We start from the raw sequence: 12811 nt of genomic DNA on the forward strand, positions 1-12811 counted from the left end.
TCCTTCCCAAATAAATAAATAAATAAATAATTATATCCAACAGGTACCTTTGGTTACCAAGCCAAAAGCAACACAGCACTCATGTCCTCTCAAGAGATCAGCATTTTCCCATGCTTCTGCACTCCAAACGTGTTGCCGATTAACTGAAAGTGTAGAGGCCATTTAGGACCGGGAACAATCCTAGCATTTGATACCCCCTTCATATGGAAATGCCATTCAGGGGTTCCACTTTCATGGGGACAAAGTGATTTTTGGTAGCAAGTGAAATGTAAACCTCGTGAGAAAGGCATTACTGTCCCCCAGAACTACATACCGGTGTGCATCACAGTAACCCACGTGGAGGACACCCAAAGGTTTAGAAGACAGATTACAGAAAAAGTTTTTCCAGAGTCAAATTTTTCAGAGTTGGAATTTTTGCCAAATAATAAAAATGAGAAGGCAGGTCTTAAGCCATGAAGAAATTAAAGCCTCCTCAATCCCAGAAGAAGAATAATTTAAAAATAAACCTTACTACTCATAGAATCTACAAATAAAAATACAATGAAATATCTGCAACTCATTAATATCATTTGCTATCTATCTTTACTACAATATTCACTGACGTTTTCTTCTGCAATTAAACTAAGTAATTTTATATATCTTCTACTCTTTGATCCTTCGCCTAATAACCTTAATAACACTGACTTTTATAATGCCTGGTATTTAGAAAATAAAAAGGTTAGCAAATATTCAAAACTGGAAATTTATAATAAAGAAAATAAGACCCATCTAAGTTGCTAACTGTACAGTTTGTTCTGTAAGGTGCAGTTTTAATTTCCATAACAATTTCCTGGTGTAGTGGATGCACACTGAACACGAAGTGTGGCCATGTCTCAGGTCACTCTCGTCCACATGGAAAGAGACACTCGTGAGTGAAGCCACCACGATGGTTCGGTCAGCTCTGCCCACATGATCACCATTTACTAAGATAAAGACTTTATATACATGTTGAGTATATATTACTGAGCTGTTTTAATATCCCCAAAACATGTTAGTTTTTGCCACTAACACCTAGATTTTCAAATATATTCTTAATATCTTCCTTAAGAAAAGGAATATTACAAATGAAATCAAAAACTTGGCTATGTTCCATTTGGTAAAAACAAAATCCTGTAAAAGACCAAAAATAATTAATTTAACAAGGCACTCGGCCTTCAGCAATGTCCACAGTTCTTGGCAACCGTTTCACTGGTATGGATAAGTATCACTTCCAACACGTGGCCTGCCCTCTTGAAGTCCACACCATGCGCACGAGACTATGACCTTAAAGTTTCAGGTCCATCAGTACCCACTCCCACGTCCCCAGTTTCTAGCAACTCTGTCATGCAGGGATCCTCCGTGCACAGTAGGTAAGATTCTCAGCCTTCTCAGTCCCACTGATCTTCACGTCAGGTTCCCTTTAGGAGGGTGAGACCAGGCACTTATCTGCTTGAAGAGTGCAAATCAGGACCTATCGCATTTGGGGCACACCTTCTCGTCCTAGCACTTTTCCCAGTCCGCGGAGCAAAGAGCAAGGAAAGGCTTTGGCGAGTCAAGTCAGACTCTGGCTCAACTTCGGGCTTGGCCCTTAGCTATCAGGAGAGGGCCTCTTCTAGTTCTCGGCTGTAAACAGCAGTGAGAATGCTCATCTCAAACAGCACCACTGGGTCTGATCCCACTCTTCCTTCCACCCCACACTAATGGAAAACACACACCACACATCCATCAAACTGCAATTGCGGCACCGCCCAAAGCTCCTCTGCCGCAGCCGTCTCTTCAACTCACAACACTGGCCACCATTCCCACCGTAACTGCCCACACCCTCGCTTCCACAGCTGGTTCTGTAATGGCTCACGTTTCTCCTTGATGGACAAACAGTAATAAAATTATGCTGGGTTCAATACAGATGCGTGATTACTGATGATCTCTACCAAGGCAGGACCAATTTTGTCATTTTTTTAGTCCTCATGTGTATCCCAGACACCTCCTCACTTAAATGAACTAATGTTCCCAACTGAGGTTAAGATAAAAGTCATCCTCTCCAACACTACTTCACACTTGCTCCCCTATTTTTTGTGCTGCCTAAGAAAAGGATTATTAGCCTTCCTTTCCAACACTGTCCTTTTCCCCAAAGGGTCCCTTTCCTTCTTCCTTCACAGACCTCTACCACACCGCTGCATTTTAGGAATGTCATCCTTCCGGGTGGTTTCCACTATCACTACAGTAACAACAACTCTCAAACCTACATGTCCAGATCCTGCTTCTGGATCTGACAGAACTATCTGTCTTAGACCAATCCAGTACATGACAGAGTTACATAAGGTATCACCTCACACCAGTCAGAATGGCCACCATTAAAAAGTCTACAAATGATAAATGTTGGAGTGGGTGTGGAGAAAAAGGAACCCTCCTACACTGTTGGTGAGAATGTAAATTGGTACAACCAATTTACAACTCCAACTATGGAGAATGGTATGGAGGTTCCTGAAAAACTAAAAGTAGAGTTACCATGTGATCCAGCAATCCCACTCCTGGGCATATATCTGGAGAAAACCATAAATCAAAAAGGTACATGCACCCCAATGTTCACTGCAGCATTATTTACAATAACCCAGACCTGGAAGCAACCTAAATGCCCATCGACAGAGGAACGGATAAAGAACATGTGGTACAGATATACAATGGAATATTACTCAGCCATAAAAAAGAAACGAAATAATGCCATTTGCAGCAACATGGATGTACCTAGAGATTATCATATTAAGTGAAGCGAGTCAGTCAGAGAAAAGATAAATATCATGTGATATTGCTTATATGTGGAAAGTAAAAAATGACACAAATGAACTTATTTACAAAACAGAAACAGACATAGAAAAAAAACTTACGGTTACCAATGGGGATAGCAGGGAGGGCAGGGTGGGGGGGTATATTAGGAGTCTGGGATTAACGTATACACACTACTATATACAAAATAGATAAACAACAAGGACCAACTGTATAGCACAGGGAACTATATTCAATATCTTGTAATAACGTACAATAGAAAAGAATCTGAAAAAATATATATATACATATAACTGAAAAAATAAAGGGACTTGAGCATCCACTGATTTGGGTCTCAGAACCAATCCTCCACAGATACCAAGGGACGCCTCTATAATCACAGACGGAAAAGAAAGGAACACAGTTTATAAATGTCAGTACAGTGACCAGAATTAATTCTACCATGCAGTAATTACAAAATCACTAATTTTCTCCATCTTTTAAACATTAAAACATCTCACAAAAAAGTGAATTTGGCTTTCTGTCCCTTTGGGATTAGCACTGTTTGGTTTTGACTAAGGTTATTAATACTCTCCATGATGTCATTTAGAGAGTGGCTTCTTTAGTTTCATATAGAAACAAATGTGTTTAGAAGCTAAGCTTATAAATAACTGTGTAACCTTGGTGTGTAGGTTAGGCAGCAATGGATAACAAACCTGGTACAGAGGAACTTCCATCCTCCACAGACAAACCACTCTAGGCCTCTCTTTCTTCGCAGGATCCTAGCTCGTGGTAATTTGTGGTAATCACTTTCATCATTCTCAAAGCCTTCTTCAGACATCATTAATGGCATTTCATCCAAATGGGCAGACTCATCTTCCAGCTGGTACCTGGATAAAGGAAAGAACAGAGCACTGAGGCAGGCCAAGCAGTCTTCTGTATATGATACGGGTCTGGCTTAGGGCAAGAGCTGGCCCAATTCTACTAATCACACTTTTCTTTTTCCCTCGTACTAAGCTGTCTTCAGGGGAAGCAAAGCATTACAAATAACACTGCACAGTAATGCTACTTTCCTTTGCAAAAAACTTAACCAAGGTAAGCAGGAAAGGAAAGGCTGTCCAAGGAAGCTGCCGTTACCATGCCGTGAGCGGAACCCTCCAAGCAGCCTTCCATGTGTAGCTGTTGTATCTACATAGAAGACCATTCTTTGGATGTTTCTGTATGCTTGAAATAACTTACAATGAACAGCTGGGGAGATTATACTCAAGGGAAAAAAAAGGTAAGACTAGAATAGATGTCCACTCTCCATTACTTCTTCTATCTACAGCTTCTCCATCTTTTCTCCTGCCACTGCCTCTGAGACCTGTGGTCACCTGGACACTTGTCGTTTTCTCCATCATTACTATCTTCTTTCTCTAGATCTCCTGTCACTCTCGAGACCAACGCTTTGGAGATGAAGGCCTACGGAAGGGCGGACGATGATGGGTGCTACTCCAGAGAATCGAGAATATCCAACAGCACTAGCAGAACTTCCATTCTGCTCTGAACTTTAGTAAAATGCATCTCCTACAGTTTATAACAAGCTTTGTATCTGCAGTTAGCTATCTTTTTAGAATCCTTCAGGGAAGTGTGTGTGTGCACGTGTGTGTGGCCTGTGCACAGGTGGGTGGGTGCCTGGGTGTGCCAGTGCACATGTGAGTGTGTGGCAACAGTGCCATGTACCGCTCTGCCTACTAGGATTCTGTGAAAAGGTCAGCAGGCAAGATTCCCAAAGCCTGTCTTCATGAGACTTTATTCTTAAAATAAGGGCCTAGCTGTCAAGAACCCAAGCCCAAATGGAATTCAATGATGGAAAAAAGTCCTTGGACGTGAAGGCCAATGTCAACCTCCCACCTAAGTTTCTCTACCGTCTTCTCAACATTTGGTAACTAAAAAATAGTCCAGCGAGAGGATTTACCAGGTTACTCAGTTATCCCCTACAGGGAAGACATTTATAACTCCCCATTAAAAAATATTTCAGTGAATATATCTGTGCATAGAACTTCTCCCATATTTTAGATGAATTCTTTCAGAGATTCCCAGGACTAGAATTGTTATGTAAAGTCATAAGCTCTAAAATACTCAATACATATTGCCAAACTGCAAATTTAAACTCCCACCAATATGAGAACTATGAGAGATACCAAAAACACGAGAAGCAGTTTACCTCAGCCTTATCAGACTGGGGCTGGAACATTTACTCATTTAAGGGAAGGAGAGCACCTTGGTGTCACACGGGCCCTACACCACCAACGAGCTATGGCCGAGGCTGCTCCCCTCTCGTATGGAAAATTCAATTTAGCTGGACGCAGTTCGGAAGATAAGAGGGGCAGCAGGGGTGGCCCGTGCAGACGTAAGATCAGGGCCTCTTGTGAGCCCAGAAAGGCAGAAGGAACTTGGCAGTGGAGGCCCTTGCAAATCACAGGAAAGACAACCATTTCAGGTGAGAGGCAAACATGAGATTCGCTCTGCACTCTGGCTGCCCTGGAGAACTGGTCGAGGCAGAGCTGGAGCCAATTAGGAGGCTGCTGCAAGAGTCCAGGACAGAGACAAACAGTGCTTGAACAAAGGAGCTGGAGGAAACAGGAGAGAAGTGGGTAGATTCGGGGCATTTAAGAGCTAGAGCACACAGACAGGTGATGTTTGACTGTGAACTCAGAGGACACAAGAGCCTAAGGATGACCGGCCTGTACGGGAAGAAGGACGGCAGTGCCGCTCAGTAGGACAGAAAACACTAGCAGAAGCAGGCTTCTGGCAGCAGAGGGAGAATCTTGAGTCTGCTTTTATTCATTTTCAGTCTGAGGCCTCTGAAATACGACGCAGGCAGCTGCTATAAACGGAGCTGGCCTGCCAAGGGCAGGCAGGAGCTGGGAGGTCAGGCAGGAGCTGGGAGGTCACCAGCTCCTCTTTCCTTAGGAGCCTGGCCCACTCCGCCCACCACCCAGGAAGGGCTGCTGTGTAGCTGCCTGGACCTCAAACCCTCCTGTGGTTGGTCGGGGACAGGCAGCCAACCAAGCTAAGCCACAGCTGTCCAGGAAAATTCTGCGACTGGAGCTGAGAAAAAGGCGGCAGTCTCTCTCGATAACTAAAGCTACTATCTCCTGTGATAGGAGCTGTTGGAGGTCTATGCCAGTACGTAGAGTAAGAAACCCAGAAAACCAGTCTTCTGAAAGAGAAGAACGAATCAGACAGATACGTGTAAAATGAAAAAATGTTTCATGTTTCTTGTTTCATGTTTCAAGATTAAAATGTTTCATGTTTAATCTTTCATGGAAGATTAAATACATAATCTACTTTCAATATGCAAAATATTGCTTTTTTTAAAAAGCGTAAATCTACAAGAACAGAAAACAAAAGAGGAGATAACAAAATGTAAGAAGCTGGGGAAGCAGATGTGTGGATGGTAAACAACTAAGCAGAACCATGAAAATGGAGTCTGAAGCCAGCAGTGAAGAAACCAGAGAAGCAAGGGACTGGAACCTCAGGACCCTAGCAGGGCTGAAGACAGGCAGCGCTGGGTGCCTCTGGGAGCGCTCTGAAGGGACGCTGAAATAAGAACCGACTGAAAGCTCTGAAAGAAACATCTGGATCCTTACACTGCAGCCCCTCTCCCACCCAGCTAGGCAACCAGCCCTCCCCTCCTCCGGGGAAGGGAGGCTGTGCTGAAAACAGAAGACTCAGTGAAGGAGCCACCAACCTGTCCCTCCCACTACCCTGCTGATTACTAATGCACTGTTGAAGGGACAATGCTGCTGATCTAAAGGAGAGGAAACCAGCACTGCACAGTTACTGAGAGCTCAGACTCTCAGGCAGTAATCTAGGCACGTCACGTATATTCATTTAATTCCCAGGTTTAGACAATTAACACAGAAAACCATACTATAAGAAAGAACAAAAACTCAAATGTCCATAGACAAACGCGGACCATACATACAATGGGATATCTATCATTCAGTCATGAAAAGGAAGAAAATTGATACAAGCTACAACGAGAACCTTTAGGACATTATGCTCAGTGAAATAAGCCGGACACGAGAAGACAAACACTGGATGACTCCACTTACATGAGGTCCCAAGAGCAGTCAACTCCAGAGACAGGAGGAAGACAGGTGAGCGGGCAGTGGGGGAGGGTGGAAGTCAGTGTCTAAGGGGCACAGAGTTTCAGTTTGGGAAGATGGAAGTTCTGTGGGTAGATGGCGGTGGCGGTTACACAACAACGGTAACGTACTTAACGCCATTTACTGTGCACTTAAAAACGGTTAAGATGGTATTTCTTATGCTACGCATACTTTACCACAATTCTTTAAAAAAGAACAGATTCTGTACTTATTGTTGATGACACCCTGCTCCCCCGCAGCCAAGTAACCACGGGAAGACGGATATCCCCTCATCACTACCCACACCCCCAGCGCGCGAGCTAATTCCTGCAACACGGCTTTCCCCGCACTGAGCACGGGGCCCTTTCTCCTCGTGCTCCTGCTGGCTGCCACAGTCAGTGTGCTGCACCCTTACGCACGGGGCAAGTTTACTCAAGAGATCCATCATCTGGGGAACAGGCTTGTCAATCCGACAATAAACCAGAATGAAAAAGAACTGCAGGCGTCTTAGACGCAGGAGCCCGGGAAAATGGACGGCTAAAGTTTACTGAGTCCTTACTACGGCCAGGCACTCTGGAGGTCTGTATGCTGCATCATCAAAGAAGAAAACTTTAAAGCAAATGAGAAAATGGGAGAAAATATGCAGCACGTGACAGAAAAAATGATTCTTTATAAGCAGTTCTCACAAATCAATAAAAATCAATAAAAAAGCAAACACTTTGAATGACACATGAACAAAGACAATTCACAAAGGAAGAAATACAGCTATACTTAGAAAATTACACTCCACCGCATTAGGAGCTTACGACAAACACTTGAGCGTCTACTACGTGCTAGCGCTGTCCCTGCGGGTACAGAAGCAAAGAGGCACACGAAGCCCCTGCTCATACACAGCTTAGGTACTAACAGGACAAAAACAAGACGTAAACTATTTTCAAAGGGAAAAGTGCTAGGAAGACAATAAAGGGGATGATGAGACCAGAAGTGACAGGAGGGGTCTTCCTCAGATTGTCCAGGAGCCTGAGTCTCAAGAAGCGACACCTGGACGAAAAGCAGCCAAGCACACCAAGGTCTAGGAAGACCTAGAAGGGGCTGCAGAGCCTGGAGGGCTGCAGGAGGGGAGACAGCCAGCGTGGCTGGAGGGAGCGAGCCGGGCGGAGCTGCGGCAAATGCAGCTGCAGACGCAGCGGGGCAAGCCCCACAGACTGGAAGGCCAAAAGGAAGAGCTTAATGCGAATTCAAAGTGGAAGGAGGGGAAGGCAGTGGAAGGCTTTAAGCCTGGGAACAATTTTTGTTTTCAAAAAGGACGTTTAAAACATGCAAATTAAAACAACTGAAAAAATAATTCTTAACATTTGGCATGGACAACAGTCTCGGATAACCAGGGACTCTTATTGCTGGTAAGAATGTGAACAACTTTTTGGAGACTAATTTGTGAAGATGCATCGAAAGCCTTTTTTTTTTTTTTTGGTAATGCAATTAAACTTTAACGCACAGGGTCTATTATCTCATAAAATTAAAAATATATACAAGATATAGCTACAAAGATAATGATCACCGTGCTGTGCACCCCAAAAGCCTGGAAAAACCTCATTATCAATGATTAGAGTTGCTTTTAATACATGATGGAATACCATATCATCACTAAAAGCAAGAGAGCAGAAGACCTCTAGCTGAAAGCATATGTCAGGAGAAGTAGCAGTCACTATTTTCACCTCTCTTTTGAACACCTTACTCCACTGATCAAAGGGATACTCGTTTTAATCTCTCCATGTAATCTTCTACAAACAACTCCAATTACTACTGATACCATCACCGAACATCCCTACAGCAAGCGACCTATCATCTGAGATGGTTCAGGCAAAAAATTACATAAAATCTAAAACAGAACTAATATTTTTCCTCTCAAAAATTCCTTTTTTCTTACTTCTGTGTAGATTACTTCTTTTAAAACAGTCAACTAGAAAATGAATATTTATACAAAATGCAATTAAAATTCAAAACACCACTTAAATATATTATAACATAGTATACAAAATGAGATTTTTAGTCTTTTTCATTAAGCTCTTTTAGCCGTTGTGTTGTTTTTTAGCAAAAGTCACAATCTTATCAAGTTTAATGCTAGAAAAGCAGTACAATGAGTCTGAAAGATAATGAATATAAGCAACATCATGTTTAGTAACCTCAACTTCAGAAATGGAGACTTTGAACTGGCAAGCAATTTATTCCACTTCCAAAGCAATTTTCCTATTGTATTGAAAATTTTACCTCAGTATTTAAAAACAATAAGATGATGAATAATGGATTTTTCAGAGACAGGATAAGCAGAGAATATTAAGTGTCTTTGTTGCCTGGTGTCATACACACTTAATTGGTTTGTCACTCAAGAAAGATCAACGTTTCCAGCAATTAAGTATAATTCTGGAAACATATTTTTAAAATGAGTAACAACAATGTGAACAAAGACGACAGAATGGATGATACTGAACCCAAGAGTACCGCCACGGTAAGAACTGAAGACAGCTATCTTAGCTGCTGCCAAAGGTTTAAAAAAATTAGGAACTTTCAACAAAACATTCAAGTACTGGAAGACGAATAATTTACATGTATCTAAGTAAAAGTAGGTCAATACAATAACTATCTTAAACTCACATTTTTATCTTAAGTATCCAACAGCCTTATTGTTTCCACTTTGATGAGAAACATTTCTGAGAGTCAACTGATATTAAAGGGAGAAAAACATTTAAAATATGCCTAACGCTTAAACCTTCTTTAAGAAAAATAAACACTCCCTCTTTGCCTACATGTAAGTAACGCAGAAAAACAAAGCGACAAAATGCTATAGAGAAATGTGCATATTTTCTTCATCAAATAGAGCTTCCAAGTTCAACTGTGTCACTGATGAGTCATTAATGAGCAGCAAAACTGTATGAACTTCTGAAAAATTGGAACTCCTTCCTTCCTACAGCAGCAGAGGAGATGAACAAGGGAATAGTTTAAAAAAAAAAAAAAAAATTTAAAGGAACAGCACCAGAGCAGCATGCCTTGACATCAGCAGCAAAAACAAGCAGCAGGGACAAGGGTCAGGCAGTCCCTCGAGCTGAGGCCCCCGGCCACACACTGTTTATGTAGTAACCTTGGAGTTACTGACTCCTCTTACACAATGTTCTGTAAGAGATGAGAATACCAACTTCTCAAATAAGAAATTACACTAATGCTATACATAAATGGAGACAAACTTCTGAATCAGAGTTAATGGTGCGATATCTAATATATGTAAATGTCAATCTAGAAATTTACAGATGAGCAGGCCAGTTAGCTCAGGACACACACTCCAGTTGCCCAGAATGTGCTATCCCAATCACCAACTCTATCTTCATGCTGACACTGTCGGTTTAGAAAATTAAGTGAGACATTTCCATGCTGGTAAGTGTGAAGAATGTCGCAAATGTGTGCGAACTACAGCCCCCGTAAAGGAAATTAATTCTATAAATTTTAAGACTATATCTCTGATTCCAAGGAATCCTGGGCCTGGGTACTTGGATAAATGCTATCTTACTAATCATTCTGTACTTTAAAAAAGCTTTCAATTGCAAACCATCACAGCAAAGGAAAAGTTTCATCTTTACAAATAGTAAAATATTTTTTTATCATTATGATAATTGTAAAATTTTTAAGATTCAGAGAAAATTGTATGTAGACACTCAATGAGAAAACACTAAAAAAAAAATTGTGTTGCCTCTACTAAGAAACGTACTAATATTTTAGAGATAATCAGACAATAGGCATCTGTTCTCAGCATGAGTCTCTTTTTAAAAGAGACTGATAAAACAGAAGACTTAAATAACGTCCACAGCCCCATAGCATAACACCAAAATGTCCAGGATACAAGCAAAAATCACTCATTACACCAAAAACCAAAAAACCTCAAATTGAATGAGAAAAGAGAATCAAGAGATGTTAACATCAAAATGATGCAGATGTTGCAATTATCTGACAAGGGTTTTAAAACATTCATCATAAAAATGTTTCAACAGGCAATACAAACATGTTGAAGCATATGCAAAAGAATAGAACGACTCAGCAAAGAAACAGCTAATATAAATTAGTATCAACTGGAAATTTTGAAACGAGAAAAAAAAATAGCAGAGACTTAAAAACTGAATGGACAGGCTCAGCAGCACAATGCAGGAGACAGAGGAAAAATCAATGAACTTGAAGACAGAACAACAGATATCACCCAATCTGAACAGAAAACAGACTTAAAACAAATGAACAGAACTCACGACCACATGGGACTAAAAGAAAAGATCTCACAAGGTGTCACTAGAGTAACAGAAGAAGAGAAAAAAGAAGGTCCCAAACATAAGTATTCAAACAAATAAAGGCTGAAAACTTCTATTTGACAAAAGATTCAAGAAACTAAGTGAAACAGTATAAACTCAAAGAAATCTATGCTAAGGCCCATAATAATCAAACTACTGAAAACTAAAGACAGAGTTTGAAAGTAGTGAGAAATGATATCTTACCTACAAAGGAAAAATCATTCAAATGACATCAGATTTCTCATCAAGAATCACGCAGGCCAAAAAGAAGTGACATAACATTTTTCAAGTGCTCGACCCCAAACCGTATATCTCGTGAAAATATCCTTTAGGAATGAAGGGGAAATAAGACATCCTCAGATGAAGTAAAACTAAAAGATTTGTTTCCAGCAGACCTACCCTCAAAGTATAGCTAAGGAATTCTTAAAGCAGAACAGAAACAATGAAATGAAGAATTTCGGTACATCAGGAAATAAAAGAACAACAGAAATAGCAAAAATATGGGTCAGTATAACAGACCATCCTTCTCCTCTCAAGTTTTCTAAATTATGTTTGAGAGATGAAGCAAAAATTATAACACTGTCTGATGTGCAATTCTAATTGTATGTAAGGGAAATATTTAAGTACTTTTACATATGTAAAATTTACATATAATTTTACAAGACACAAGCATACCTCAGAGTTATTGTGGGTTCGGTTCCAGACCACTGCAATGAAGCAAATATGGCAATAAAGTGAGTCACATGAAATTTTGGTCTTCTGGTGCCTGTAAAAGTTATGTTTACAATGTACTGTAGTCTATTAAGTGTGCAACAGCAATATGTGTAAAAAAAAAATACGTGCCTTAATTGAAAAATACTTTATTACTTAAAAATGCTAACCATCATCTAACAATGCAGCGTTGCCACAAACCTTCAATTTGTAAAAAACACAATAATGCAAAGCACAATAAAACAAGGTATGCCCATAATTACATTACTAATAGGGGAGAATAAAAGGATGTAAGGTAAGAATTATACACTTTACTCAAATTGATAAAATATCAACACAAGTATACTGTGATGAGTTATGTATGTATAATATAATATCTAGAACTGCTAAATAGTACTTATACAAAGAGAAGATCCAACATAAAACAGCATAAGTAAATCAAAATGGAATTCTAAAAAGTGTTCAAAGTAACCCGCAAGAAATCAGGAAAAAGAAAACAGAGAAACAAAAAAACACAGAAAACAAAAAGTAAAATGGCAGATGTAAGCACTAACTAACCATCACTACAATGAATGTAAATGTTCTAAATACATCAACTCTAAGACACAGATCGGCAGAGTGGATAAAAAATATAAACCAACCATACACACTAAAAGAAACTCACTTTAAATATAAGTAGGTTGAATTTAAAAGGATGGAAAATTATACGCCAGGCCAACATAAATCAAAAGAAAGCAGGGCTTCCCTGGTGGCGCAGTGGTTGGGAGTCTGCCTGCCGATGCAGGGGACACGGGTGCGTGCTCCAGTCCGGGAAGATCCCACATGCCGCGGAGCGGCTGGGCCCGTGAGCCATGGCCG

General features: G+C 40.6%; 1 protein-coding gene across 5 annotated transcripts in view; it reads right to left on the reverse strand.

Annotated features, from left to right (window-relative positions):
• ATP9B (ATPase phospholipid transporting 9B (putative)) overlaps positions 1-12811 on the reverse strand; it is a 217405-nt gene that overhangs the window by 198692 nt on the left and 5902 nt on the right. For all 5 annotated transcript variants that reach the window (XR_010932969.1, XM_067698791.1, XM_067698793.1 and 2 more), the window contains exon 2: positions 3498-3671. Coding sequence is in view for 4 of the 5 variants with exons in the window: in XM_067698791.1 (XP_067554892.1) it covers positions 3498-3671 (174 nt within the window). In the remaining variant the exon portion in view is untranslated. The remainder of the gene's footprint in view (positions 1-3497; positions 3672-12811) is intronic.

The sequence above is a fragment of the Pseudorca crassidens genome, chromosome 12, assembly GCF_039906515.1.
Source record: "Pseudorca crassidens isolate mPseCra1 chromosome 12, mPseCra1.hap1, whole genome shotgun sequence".
Taxonomy (NCBI): Eukaryota; Metazoa; Chordata; class Mammalia; order Artiodactyla; family Delphinidae; genus Pseudorca; species Pseudorca crassidens.